Source organism: Suncus etruscus, chromosome 10 (genome assembly GCF_024139225.1).
Source record: "Suncus etruscus isolate mSunEtr1 chromosome 10, mSunEtr1.pri.cur, whole genome shotgun sequence".
In the NCBI taxonomy this organism is placed as follows: Eukaryota; Metazoa; Chordata; class Mammalia; order Eulipotyphla; family Soricidae; genus Suncus; species Suncus etruscus.
The window spans coordinates 4,311,687-4,325,785 of record NC_064857.1 but is presented as its reverse complement, the minus strand read 5'-3'; the positions used below and the strand labels follow the sequence as shown (position 1 = coordinate 4,325,785).

At 43.3% G+C, this 14,099-nt stretch overlaps 1 protein-coding gene and 1 non-coding gene across 2 annotated transcripts in view; one reads left to right on the top strand and one right to left on the bottom strand.

Moving 5' to 3' along the window:
• Window positions 1–11,773, bottom strand: part of VIRMA (vir like m6A methyltransferase associated) — a 74,224-nt gene extending 62,451 nt beyond the window's left edge. Inside the window, exons 1-2 of the mRNA XM_049781903.1 lie at window positions 11,706–11,773; window positions 4,240–4,355 (exon numbers count right to left, since the gene is read on the bottom strand). Coding sequence (XP_049637860.1) covers window positions 4,240–4,355; window positions 11,706–11,768 — 179 coding nt within the window. The 5' untranslated portion in view covers window positions 11,769–11,773. The remainder of the gene's footprint in view (window positions 1–4,239; window positions 4,356–11,705) is intronic.
• On the top strand, window positions 908–1,013 carry LOC126021548 (U6 spliceosomal RNA). Its single transcript, XR_007500055.1, has one exon. It is a non-coding gene; the product is annotated as a U6 spliceosomal RNA (small nuclear RNA).
• Window positions 11,774–14,099: the final 2,326 nt, after the last annotated feature.

The following is a 14,099-nucleotide window of genomic DNA, read 5'->3' as shown; positions in this document are numbered from 1 at the left end:
TCATTTCAAATTGCATAATTATACTTATTTCAAACTAATTCACATAAGTAAACAATTAAAACAATTAAAATTTAATTAAAATTGAAATTAATTAAAATAATTTCACATCCACGTTCTAAGAAACATAGAAACTAAAGAAAAATTATACAAAGACTATTTACGTAAGTATTTTTGTGTGTGTGATTTTTGGGTCACACCCGGCAGTGCTCAGGGGTTATTCCTGGCTCCAGACTTAGAAATTGCTCCTGGCAGGCACGGGGGACCATATGGAACAACAGGATTTGAACCGATGACCTCCTGCATGAAAGGCAAACACCTTACCTCCATGCTATCTCTCTGGCCCACATAAGTATTTTTACTGCAGGTTCAACCCGGATCTTAATTTTTGGGGAAAACTGAACCACCTAAACAATTCTGAGTTCCTGACCTGGAAGAGTGAGGCACTGTGATATAAGATCACTAAATTTGCTGTAGCATTACAAAGCTAAAGATATTTAATTGATCTTTCTTAAAACAGTACTATTAAAATATATCAATACATTATTATTAACTCATCATTCTCATTCTATACAATATCCCTTTATAGAAAAAGTAGGATAAAGTTATAGGAAAACATGAGTTTTTCATTTAACACAGAAAAAAAGTTATGGTCAGATATCTCATTATGAGTAGCATTCTTACTGAACTGTTTTTCTTTGCAATAGCCCAAAAATCTTTGAAGCTTTTAATAAATTTCTAAATATGCCACTATTTGCAATTACATAGAAATGAGGCTTAACTCTGATCCATACATATATACTACATATATATACTACTAGCTAGTAACTATGCTATATATAGCACATAATGAATGATGAATCACTAGTAAGATTAATACCAATGATATAAACTAAAAATTCATAAAGATGTGCTCGCTTCGGCAGCACATATATTATATTGGAATGATACAGAGAATATTAGCATGGCCCCTGCACAAGGATGACACACAAATTCATGAAGCGTTCCATATTTTTTTGTGAAATGTGAAAATAAAGCTGTCATCTCTTTAAAAACTTCATCAAGATTTATTATATATTCATGCTTCTATAACTAGAAATTAGCTTACATTTCCAATTCATGTAACTCAAACATAACTATTCTGGTCACAAACAGGTAACTATTCTGTCAGTTGTTAAAAGATTTCAGCAAGCTCCACCTCAGAGAATATTTATTTATAAATTGCTTATTTCTAACAGACCCTAAGAGAGAATACCAAATAATTACTTGCTATTTATAGTTTTGTGTGTGTGTGTGCATAATGCCAGAGATTAAACCCAGGTCATTTGATTGCAAGATAGTGCTCTATACTGAGACAAATCTCTTCTCCCTATGTAAAATTATGAATTTATGAAAAGACATATATAATCAAGCCACGACTCAGAACGAGTCATCAAACTTGTTATTATAGAGTTAAGTACTCATAAAATATGTAGATTCAGGGCCAGAGCAATAGCACAGTGGATAGGGCATTTATTTGCCTTGCGTGCAGCCAACCTGGCTGGGTTCAATCTTCAGCATCCCCTATGGTCCCCAGAGCCTGTCAGGAATTATTTCCTGCATGCAGAGCAAGAAATAACCCCTGAGCGCCACTGGGTGTGGCCCAAAAACAAAACAAAAGACAAAAAATATGTGTAGATTCAGCCAGTTCTATAGATTCAATTTATTCTAGAAAGAGATATAAACGGAGTACACTGGCCATGAAGCATGAAAGCTGGCAATCTCAGAAGAAAAAGGTAGCACAAGCCAAGGCCATACCACTGCACCCATGACCCACAATTGCCACTTGGCCAACGGCCCTGCTTCACCACCCACTTACAGTCTCTGCAGAGGCCAATTTGACCAAAACTCCAGGTATGCTGGTATTTGGGCTGACATCACCAGGACTTTTTGAGATGAGTACAGGCACCCTCTCCCTTTCAAGCCCTCTTGCCTTCTCTGGGCCCGGAGAGATAGCACAGCAGTGTTTTCCTTGCAAGCAGCCGATCCAGGACCTAAGGTGGTTGGTTCGAATCCCGGTGTCCCATATGGTTCCCTGTGCCTGCCAGAAGCTACTTCTGAGCAGACAGCCAGGAGGAACCCCTAAGCACCGTCGGGTGTGGCCCAAAAACCAAAAAAAAAAAAAACGAAAAACAAAAAAAACAAGCCCTCTTGCCTTCTCATACTTCCAGAAAGCCCGGCAGCCAAAACCATGTCCCACAAAAGCCACAATATCAGCCACAGTGCTGAGAATTCCTGAATCATGTGGCTGCATATATGGCTGCGTGATAATCCAAAATATTTAATACAAACACACCAATTAAGACACCAGCGTATATCTGAAGGTCACCTAATATTCAGAAACAAATTAACTAGCAACAAGAGGGTAGTAAACCTTGAAAAGGACTTACTGCTCTCATTGCAAGATACAATAATTTTCACAAATTTTCTTGTTACTATACTTTTTTTCTTTTTCTTTCTTTTTTAACATAACTTTATTCTCACCTGAAAACAATGTATCATGATCAGCTACATTATACCTTATCTTAAAATTATAAATAAAAGAAATATAAAAGAAATATGCTCCCTTCAACCAGTCCTATTTTTTGTTTTTGTTTTTGTTTTTGGGTCACACCTGGCAGCGCTTAGGGGTTACTCCTGGCACTATGCTCAGAAATCACCCTTGGCGATTTCTACAGGGATTCGAACCACTGTCCTTCTGCAAGAAAGGCAAATGCTTTACCTCCATGCTATCTCTTTGGCCCCCAACCAGTCCTATTTCAAAGTTAATTCATGTATACTATGTAAGTTAACACTTTAATGAATGATTAATAAATTCTTTTGTTTTTGTTTTTATTTTGGGCCACACCCAACAGCGCTCTGGTTACTCCTGGCTCTGCACTCAGAAATCGCTCCTGGCAGGCTTGGGAGACCATATGGGATGCCGGGGATCAAACCCAATCAGTCCTGGGTTGGCCACATGCAGGCAAATGACCTACCACTGTGCAATCACCCTGGCCCCGATTTAATATTCTTTAGGGCCATTTTAAAAAGAAATGTAGGGGCCGGAGAGATAGCATGGAGGTAAGGCGTTTGCCTTTCATGCAGAAGGTCATCGGTTTGAATCCCGGCGTCCCATATGGTCCCCCGTGCCTGCCAGGAGCAATTTCTGAGCACGGAGCCAGGAATAACCCCTGAGCACTGCCGGGTGTGACCCAAAAAAAAAAAAAAGAAATAAAAAGAAATGTAATAGGCACCCAAGAAATACTACAGAGGTGTTGTCTTTCGGTCCCAAGCACCACATATTGCTTCTCAGCACTGCTTAGGATCAGTCCTGAGCACAAAGCCAGAAATAACCTCTGTGCGCTGTGACTGTACCCACCTTGCCCTCAAAAAATAAAAAAAAAATAAAAATCCAGGAACTGGAGAGATAGCATGGAGGTAGGGCGATTGCCTTAGATGCAGAAGGACAATGGTTCGAATCCCGAATCCCATATTGTCCCTGTGCCTGCCAGGGGCAATTTCTGAGCTCAGAGTCAGGAGTAACCCCTGAGTGCTGCTGGGTATCACCCAAACACCAAAAAACAAAACAAAACAAAACAAACAACAAGCAACAACCCCCCCCCCCCAAATTAGAAGGCAGAGCAGGGGCCAGAGAGTGGCACAGCACTTGGGCATTTGCCTTGCACGTGGCTGACCTAGGATGGAACACAGTCTGAACCCCCAGCGTCCATTACGGTCCCCAAGTCAGGACGATTTCTGAGCACATAGCCAGGAATAACCCCTGAGTGTCACCAGGTGTGGCCCAAAAACCAAAAACCAAACCAAATCAAAACAAAACAAAAGGCAGAGCAACAGCAGCTGACCCAGGCTCAATCCCCAATACCACATATGGTCCTCTAAACCCCACCAGGAGTGATTCCTGAGCACAGGTAGTCAGGAGTAAGGCCTGAGTACCACTGTTAAAGAAAAAAAAAAAAAAGTTTTGCTTGCATATTATTAGTATTTAAGAATATTTCTACAACAGGGATAGAGAGATAATATAACCTTGCAAGGGGCTGACCTAGGTTTGATCCCCAGCATCTCATACGGTCCCCAGTGCCCACCAGGAGTGATTCTTGAATACAAGCACAGAGTAACCCTGAGCATGCCAGGTTGGCTCCAAAACAAAAACCATTTTTCTACACTACTGAGTCAGAGTGATTTCAAAGGAAGCTGACTCACCCATAAGCTCTACTGTCTGGCAGGTTGCTGTGAGCCCTTACTCCTGGCGGTATCACTCGAACTTCGTTGATGTAAACCACGCACGGAAAACGAACCACGTCTATATGAGAACTTTGCTTCAGAGAGAGAGAGAAAGAGCATGTTATCAACAAAGCACGAGTTATTTGAAATGTAGGCATCTTTCTCCCCTCCCCCATTTTTTTGGTTTTTGGGTCACACCAGGCAGCGCTCAGGGGTTACTCCTGGCTCTACACTCAGAAATCACCCCTGGCAGGCTCAGGGGACCATATGGGATGCCGGGATTCGAACTACCGTCCTTCTGCAGGCAAGGCAAATGCTCTACCTCCATGCTATCTCTTCAGCCCCTTTTTCTCCCCTTTAGAGTCAATCGTCCAAAGTGCTATTCTATGATGGACAAATCTACATAAACCATTCTTGTGAAAATAGTTGATGATGGGCCACAGAGATGAAGGTTTGGGCACCTACTACGATGCAAGTGGAAGGCCCAGGCTCCCTCTGTGGCACATTACTTCCCAGAACTGGTGGGAGTGACGTCCCAAAGTAGAGCTGGGAGTAGTCCTGAGCACAAAGTGTAATGCAACCCCAAGCATTCTCCCCATACAACTTAAAAGGATTTACAAAATGTGCCTAGTTAAATCCCTTATTTATATAATAGTATTTTTTTTTGGCTATTTCTCCCCTGCTCTTACTTTGCTGAAACCAAAACAGACCCATATTCCTTTACAGGAAACCTATCAAGTTCTGGCTAACTGGATAGTTACAAAGTTAGAATGATACAAAAACTTTAATTTATAAACAATTTCTAAGGAAAACCTTGTAATCAAAATATCAATATATCTGCAACCACATGGACAACCATTCTCACTGAAGATCACAACTAGCATTCTATCAGTTCAGATCTGACTGAACAGACCAACTGTTCCCCACAACCCCTGCCGATGATACTAGGGATAGACTGAGGGGGCAGTCTAGACAATACTTGACCAGGCAGAACTAAGGCCTGGGGACCACCTAAAGTGCTGGGGTTAAAATTAGGGCCCGCTCTGTTGGGGACTGAACTTGGAACCTCAACTATGTTATCCATGTGTTCTATAACCTGGCCCTTACTGCCACTTCTAAATCTTTGAATTATAGATAAGATATTGGGAGACAGTGGTTACGGATGTTTAATTCACTAAACTTTCATAAGTCTGCCTTCAAAGAACAAGAAAGTTATTGAGATACTAAATAGCTGAGGCAAAAACTCCTTCCTTAAATTTCAAGGGAAAAAACACATCAACTAAGAACTTATCACAGGGATCAGAGATAAAACTAAGACTTCGTCAGGGCTGTCAACTAGACATTATCTACCTGAATGACCACCTGAAGTGACAGACTCAAAAGTCTAAAGCCAAACTATCAATTATGGTGTCATACTTGGGCCAAGATAAAAACCACTAGTATCACGCCTTATTTCTCATCTGTGAACAAAAGTCTTTCCCGCATTCAAATATTTGGTCCTGTAGATGAGGCCTCTGACAAGCTTTTAAAGCCACATAGCTTTTCCATCCTTGCCCACAATCCTCAAGTTCAAACCACTACACACTCCAGCACTGTAATCAGGATGACAGCAATGTTCTAACTTGTTTTGCCCTTTCTCTTCTTCCAAGTCATTCTCCCACAACAGTACGATATTCCTAAAGTGCATGTTTTCATTACGAAAACTGTTGCAATCATTTTCCAAAATAAAAGGGAGCTTCCTCAAAAACCTGTACTATATGATTTAGTAACCCACTTTTGAGAATCCACCGCAAAGAACACAAGCACGGTGTTACTTACAATGGCTAAAATATGAAAGGATAGTACCCACTGGATAAAGATGATGTGGTAAATTGACACAAGGAAATGCATATTCAAAAAACTAAATTAAAGGGATAAAAGGCTAACAGGAGAGCTCAGGGGTAGAGCTTGCCTTGCTGGCACTGAGACCATGACTTAAGGCCCCTGGCATATGGGTGGAAATTTGTCCTAGTGTCACAACAAAGCCCACATCATCTAGCACAGGTCAATGCAACAAAAGCAACAACAGTAACAAAGAACAAAACACAAGAAAACCTAACACAGTCTCCAGTCAGCATTCAGCTCCAAAGACTATTCTTGAAAGAGGTAAACCAGTGAAGAAAAAAATAAAACAAAACAGCAAACCCCTGGACACTGACCACAGAACTAAGATTAGATTAGAGGAGGGGGAGGAGAGGAGGGAGAAAGGGCTCAAGGGGGATGTTTGAAATAAGACAAATACGCTGGTAGGAATAAACATGAAGTATCACTCCCCTATTCCTTGTAGCCCCAATACCAAATTCAATAGTCTTATTAACAAACATGATCTATTACTCCAAAGTCTATAGCCTGAACATATCATGTGCTGCCTCATCTTCATAGCCTCAATTTCATAACCCCACAGTATTCTTTACCAGTATTGGGGGGGGGGGGGATTTTGGGCCACACTTGGTGGTGCTCAGGGGTTACTCCTGGCCCTCTTGTTAGCAATCACTTGGTGCAGGGACTGAGTCCAAGTCAGCTTTGTGCAAAGCAAGTGCCTTAGCTGCTCGCTCTACTATCTCTAGGACCTCCTATCTCTTAGATGCCAACATTCCCAGAGGTCAACACTTCTGAAGAGCTGAGCCAGCTCAATTATAGATACATTTCTCTTTTGGATATCCAAAACTTTTTGTAGCCAAGTGAAATAAGAATGTGTTTATCTATCACATTAGTGTTCTTTCAAAAAGAGATTAACTATATCTATATTTACCGTTACCTTTCAAGTGTCACATATGGGGCTGGAGAGATAGCACAGCCTTGCACACAACCGACCCAGGTTTGATTCCTGGCAACCCCATATGGTCCCCCAAGCCTGCCAGGGATGATTTCTGAGCTCAGAGCCAGGAGTAGCCTCTGAGCACCACTGGGTATGGCCCAAAAACCAAAAAGTAAAATAAAATAATATAAAGTGTCACATATACCCATTTAAGATTTAATAGATACTTAATACAGTTGAGAGGATCTATAATTTCAGGGTTAAAAAATTTACTGAAGGATGAACCTAAGTTATATAGAGGAGTAAATGAATAAAGATAGATGGGTTAAAAATGGAGAAATCAGGGCCCGGAGAGATAGCACAGCGGCGTTTGCCTTGCAAGCAGCCGATCCAGGACCAAAGGTGGTTGGTTCGAATCCCGGTGTCCCATATGGTCCCCCGTGCCTGCCAGGAGCTATTTCTGAGCACACAGCCAGGAGTAAGCCCTGAGCACCGCCGGGTGTGGCCCAAAAACCAAAAAAAAAAAAAAAAAAAAAAAATGGAGAAATCACAGTAAGTTTATGACTAGGGAGGTACTAAGACTCAACAGTGACCAGATTTGAGATCTCTGAATCCCACTTATATGTAGAAAGGAAAAAATTCTGTGTATTTAGATGTCACAGTATAGGACCAGGGATGTGATTCGGCAGTAGAACATTTATTTGTCTTGCATGTGTAAGGCTGTAGGTTCAATTCCCAACAATACAAAAATTAAAGGCCACAGTATAAATATCTTCCCTTCCCTTCCTAACTCTTCTATCCCTGCAGCTATTCTTTCCCTTTATCATCTCTTCAAGAAAACCAGTATTATCTTATCTACTCTTTCCACTCCCACCCAGATGAGTTCCAAATTGGTTTCTTTTCTTTTCTTTTTTGTTTTTTTGTTTTTGTTTTTGTTTTTTGGGTCACAGCCAGTAGCTCAATGCTCAGGTCCTGGCTCTAAGCTCAGAAATCACTCCTGGCAGGTGCAGGGACCATATGGGATGCTGGGATTCGAACAACCTTCTGGCAAGGGTCAGCTGTGTGCAAGGTAAATGCCCTACCACCATGCTATCTCTCTGGCCCCAGTTTCTTTGATTTTCTTTCCTCTATAATCATTATTTTATTTTGGGCAGTGTCAAGGTTCAACTCTAACATATATACATATAAGTAATGATACTTGGGGCTAACACAGTAGGATTACAAGCCGTAGCTTTTCTGATTTTTGGATAATAAATTTTATTTTAATATAACCACTTACATTTCTATTTTGTGAAAAAGGGCTGGAGATCATTTAACATGCTGAGCACATGTTCCCCTGAACACCATTGAAATGAAAATCCCAAATTTACTGCTAGATGTGGTTCCAAATCAAAAACGGTGACTTTAGCTATTTAAGGAAATAGCTAAAGAGGCAGAGCACATGCTGAACACACATTCATTCCCCAGCACCACACAGCTTAACTACAATTAGTGTGTGGTGTTGGAGAACGCACTAATGGTGGTCTCAGTGGCCTTTGTGAAGCTCCACCCTGGTAAAAACTCGCCAGGCGTGCTTCCAGGCCCCAGTACCACTAGATGACTCTCATATTTTAAAATGGGAGCCAGAGAGATAGTACAATGGATAAGGTGTTTGCCTTCCGTGTGACTGACTAAAGTTCTATCCCCAGCATCTCATATGGTGAACTCTTGCCAGGAGTAGCACCAGGCCCCAAGCACTGCTGGGTGAGGCCCCTATTTTTAAAAAGAGGTGTAAAGGGGGCCGGCGAGGTAGCATGGAGGTGAGGCATTTGCCTAACGTGCAGAAGGACAGTGGTTCAAATTCCGGCATCCCATATGGTCTCCCGTGCCTGCCAGGGGCAATTTCTGAGCATAGAGTCAGGAGTAACCCCTGAGCGCTGCTGGGTGGGATCCAAAAACCAAAAAAAAAAAAAAAAAAAAAGAGGTGTAAAGGATTGAAGACACAGAATAGTGGATAAGATGCTTCCTTTGCATGCAGTTGACCAAGGTTCAATCCCCAGTATCCTATAAGATAGCCCGAGCCTGCCAGGAGTGTTCCTTAAGCACAGACCTAGGAGTAAGCCTTGAGGACCACTGGATGTGGTCCAAAAACTAAATAAATAAATAAATAAATAAATAAATAAATAAATAAATAAATAAATAAATAAATAAATAAATAAATAAAAGGGGGACCTTGAAGTCAAGGAAATAACTCAGTGACAAAACACGTTTTGTCATTTGAAGACCAAGAGTCAGTCTTCAACATCCTATGCATATAGGGATGTCAACACACACACACACACACACATACACGCGCGCACACACGCGCACTTGCGCACACACACACACACACACACACACGCGCGCACGCACAAAATCTAGCACAATTTTAAAAATATTCATACCACTTAGAACCATTTTAATCTTGTGAAACTTAAATTTCTACTCTACTAAAATACAAATCACTTTGAAAAAAGGGGCAAGGGCCCGGAGAGATAGCACAGCGGCGTTTGCCTTGCAAGCAGCCGATCCAGGACCAAAAGGTGGTTGGTTCGAATCCCGGTGTCCCATAGGGTCCCCCGTGCCTGCCAGGAGCTATTTCTGAGCAGACAGCCAGGAGTAAGCCCTGAGCACTGCCGGGTGTGGCCCAAAAACCAAAAAAAAAAAAAGAAAAAAGGGGCAAGAGGTCCAACTTTTTGGCTGTATTACCAGTACTGTCCCTCTAGGATTACACATCACTTTTGGATATATTTTTCATAAATAACTATGGAGTCTTACTGTTCAATTCTACCTGGTATACCACTAAACACATCAAAAACTATCTTGCTACCATCAAACCGGCTTCCATACACTTCCATTGTTACCAAAAGGCAAACTATAACTTCAGTAAAATAATTCACTGCCTGCTTCCCTTCTTAATATGTCCAGTTCTTATTTCTTTAGACTATAAATTTGATCTGATTCAACATATCTCCATTATGTGTTAGAAACCTCCATTGTAAGTAAAACCTTCATTTTAAAAGCTGAGCTCGAATTATAGCCAGACAGTATGAAAACAGAACAGCTAGCACACAAGACCATAAATTAATCTACAGTAAAATATGCTAAGGTTGTTGGACTTTTTTTTATTATCATAATCCCCATTGTCCCTCACCCCCACCCCAACCCCCACCCCATAGCTCTTAATTCCTTTCCTCTGTAACAATGCCCAGGTTGCAAATATGCCTGGTTATGGTACGGGCACATTTGGATTTTAGTCCTTCTAATGAGCAGACCACCACCAAACTGCCAAACTCTGCCACGCCTTCGACTATCCAGCCTGCACTGTACAAGTGCAGCACTGGTGTGGTCACGCTTTAGTTTCTGTGATAAATGCAGATTCTGGCTCTACTACTCCTGGAGGGGGGCTGGCTCAGCTGTGGTCACACTCTGGTTAAGGTGCTCCTGTTCTTTTCGCTGTCCAACACACCAAGATCGCTTGCTTTAGCCCTACACCTGGCTGCAGGGCCTTGGTAGATCCTTGGTAGGCCTTGGGGAGGGGAGGGAAAAGATGGCAAGCAGGACCGAGAGCAGAGCTGCCAAGATTTCACTGAAGGCCGATGCCAAGTTATCAGTTCACAATGTGCCAAGCTTGGTTCCAGGCAGGTGCTTAAGCTATGGAGCCAAGTCCTGGCCCCCACACTTGGAATTTCTACAAGACCTGCAAACCAGTCCTGAAAAAAAAAAAAGTATACACCAGCTCGTCACCATTTTTAACCTGCCAACCAAAGTGGCAAGGCGAGCAAGCTATCTATAATTCTCAATCCTAGAAGAAAGAATCCTCTAACTATACAAAGTGAACACCAAAGTGAGGGGGACGGCTGTAAAAAAAAAAAAATGTGCATGCATCCTGTGTTTCTATGGCTTTGTTTCAACTTCTCTGCCAAGCTCTCTGCTGTTCCTTTCTAGCAGCTTTCGGCAACCTGGCCCAACTTCCTAGATCCACTTTCCAAAAAAAAAAGCACAGCAGAACCAGAAGGATGGATGTTGGGGGTGGGGGGAAACCTCCCAGTAAGTTAGAGACCTCCTCCTACCCTGGGGCCTCAAACTAAAGTCTGCTGTTGCAAAGACAATGACCTGAAACAAAGCAAAGCGATTTCAAGGGCTCACCTCTCCACCTCACAATCTCCACCCTAAGAACACCCCCCAACCCCCCTTCCCTTGGGCAGTCAACCCCCAAAATGTGGTGACCTGTTCCCACACAGTAGTAGACAAAGTGCCCGAGTGTGGACGAGACCCTGGGCCGAGAAGGACCCAAGAGGGGGTGATGCCAGCAGTTGGGGGGCATCTCAGTTGGGGCTGGGGTGGGCAGACTGTCCAATGGGACCCCCCAAATTTCCTCAGAGGCCTCAGGGAGACCCAATGGAGCAGCCACACCAACCACCAGCACCGGGCCTAAGGTCTAAGGACGAGAAAGCGGGGTCGCGGGCCAGCGGGGCAAAGCCAGCCCAACCCCAGGAGGGAGTGATGTCAAGAATGACAGCGGGCCGGGCCCCAAGATGTCAGCCAGACCGGAGCTGTTCCTGAGCGAACCCCGAGCCAGAGAGAAGCAGGACCGTGCCAGGACTCCATCTCGAGCAGCCTTCCTTACCTCCGCGCTCGGGTGCTTAAAAGTATCTAAGAATAACAGTTCCATGGCTGAGTCCACCGCCATGTTGGCCGCCGCAGTGGGGCGCGACAAAGCGCTTCCGAGTCAGCGTTCCATCCGGGTCCCGGGCGACCCAGGAAGCCAAAGGGCAGGGACCAATGAGCGCACGCGAAGCCAGATCTTAGCCAATCAGGATAAGTTCTGCCCATCGCGGGCGCCGCCCACTCCAGCCGCGGCTGCTGTCAGGGCCGCCAAGTTCGCACAGGAGCGTCAAAGGTCCGTTACAGAGGCTCGAGAGGTCCAAAAAAAAAAAGCGTTGGCGGAGTGTGGAGCCTGGTTTCAGAGCCCGGTGGAAAAGAGGTGAATGGAGGACGGGGGTTCGAATCCCGGCATCCCATATGGTCCCCCGAGCCTGCCAGGAGCGACTTCTGAGCGGAGAGCTAGGAGGAACCCCAGGCGCTGCCGGTTGTGACCCAAAAACCAAAATAATAATAATAATTATTATTATTATTATTATTATTATTAATAAGAATAATAAATAAGAAAAGAGATGAGTAGAGAGCTTTTTAAGACAAAAAAGAAAAGTATGAAAAGGTACCATTGTATTATTAATAATGCAATTATTAACAATTAATTGTATTAATTTATAAATTGTGTCTCTAGAATGCATGTACAGGAGGTATGCAGTAAACGTCAATGGGAATGCAGGGTGCTCCTTTGATTCCCTAGGGTGATATTGAAAGATCCACTGAACTGATCCATACACTTCATGCCTGAAGTGCTTGTTCCAAATGGACTGATTGATCATCACCATCCATGATTTCCGGAAGTTACGTGGGTTTTTTTTTTCCACTGCAAATGTGCATTGGAACATTAAATAGGATGTTTGGAGCAGATCCATTTCCATCTTTAAAAAAAAAAATGCTCAGGTCCCTGATTTCAATGTGTAGCTAGGGTTGAAACAGCTTTCAAGGAGTCTGACCTGTCTACTGATTCCCCCCTCTAACCACTCCACCAATAGCTTACAAGTGGGAGTGGCATCAGAAAAGTACAACTTAATTGTCAAAATTGTGGGGGACCTTCTTTCCCTTTTACTTTTGTGCCAGGGATAGTTCCCAACTCTCATGTAATCAGGACATGTCTTTTAACTGTTAGTTTAACTTTCCGACTACAAATTTACATCTTGGGGCCCTGAGAAATAGCACAGTGGCATTTGCTTTGCAAGCAGCCAATCCAGGACCAAAGGTGGTTGGTTCGAATCCTGGTGTCCCATATGGTCCCCCGTGCCTGCCAGGAGCTATTTCTGAGCAGACAGCAGGAGTAACCCCTGAGCACCGCCGGGTGTGGCCCAAAAAACAAAAAACAAAATTACATCTTAACTACCCCTATTTGGTTCACTCCACCGCACTTTCATGGGGCTTCTGCATCTTTGCACTCTCCTGCCCCTTCAGCGAGTGTTCAGACAGAATCAAATAAAAGTCCTTTACCTGTGTGCACCTAGAACTTGCATCTAAGATTTGAACAACAGCCTTTGCATTTCCTGCTAGGCCCCATGGAGGGCAGTGAATGGGCACTGCCTCCCACAACTCCTCATATGCCCACCCTCACCTACTTCCCCCTGATCTCTCCACCAATCCAGAGATTGATGTGGACTACGAGACTACCCAGAATTCTAGGGTACTTGGGCTCAGCATGGGATATGGATGCAAGCTCCTCAGCCATATGTACAACATTGATCTTACCAATTGTTTGACCACCTGGGCAAAGCTACAGGTGATTTAGTGAGTAACAGTGACTAGTGGAAATTTGTATGATCAAGTGACCATAGAGAAGCTGGACCAAATCCTCATCCTGAATCAGGACTCTCAACAGAATGTTCTGGAGATGTAATCTAAACCCATACTCAGCATAAACCCCCCAACACCATTGGAAGTGGCCCATGATCAACTCTGAATGGTGTGCTCAAATTTTTTTATTTTTGAGTCACACCCAGCAGCGCTCAGGGGTTACTCCTGGCTCTCTGCTCAGAAATCGCTCCTGGCAGGCTCGGGGACCACACGGGATGCCGGGATTTGAACCACCATCCTTTTGCATGTAAGGCAAATGCCCTACCTCCATGCTATCTTTCCAGCCCCTCCATTATTTTTTTTTTTATTCTGAAGCTAGCACCAGGAATGGTGCTAAGGTCATGACTTGTACCAGATTTAATCCCTGCAACTTCAGACAAAAATAAAATTCTGAAGCTATAATAGATGCAGACACTTGACCTAGCTGAAAAGAAAAACTTTCAAGTAGAGAGAAAGATGAATGAATAGCAGACTGAGACAAATCTTTCTGATGGCTCTCAGGGACAGTAGGGGGCTCAGAATAGAGCACTTTTCTGCATGCTGTCACACC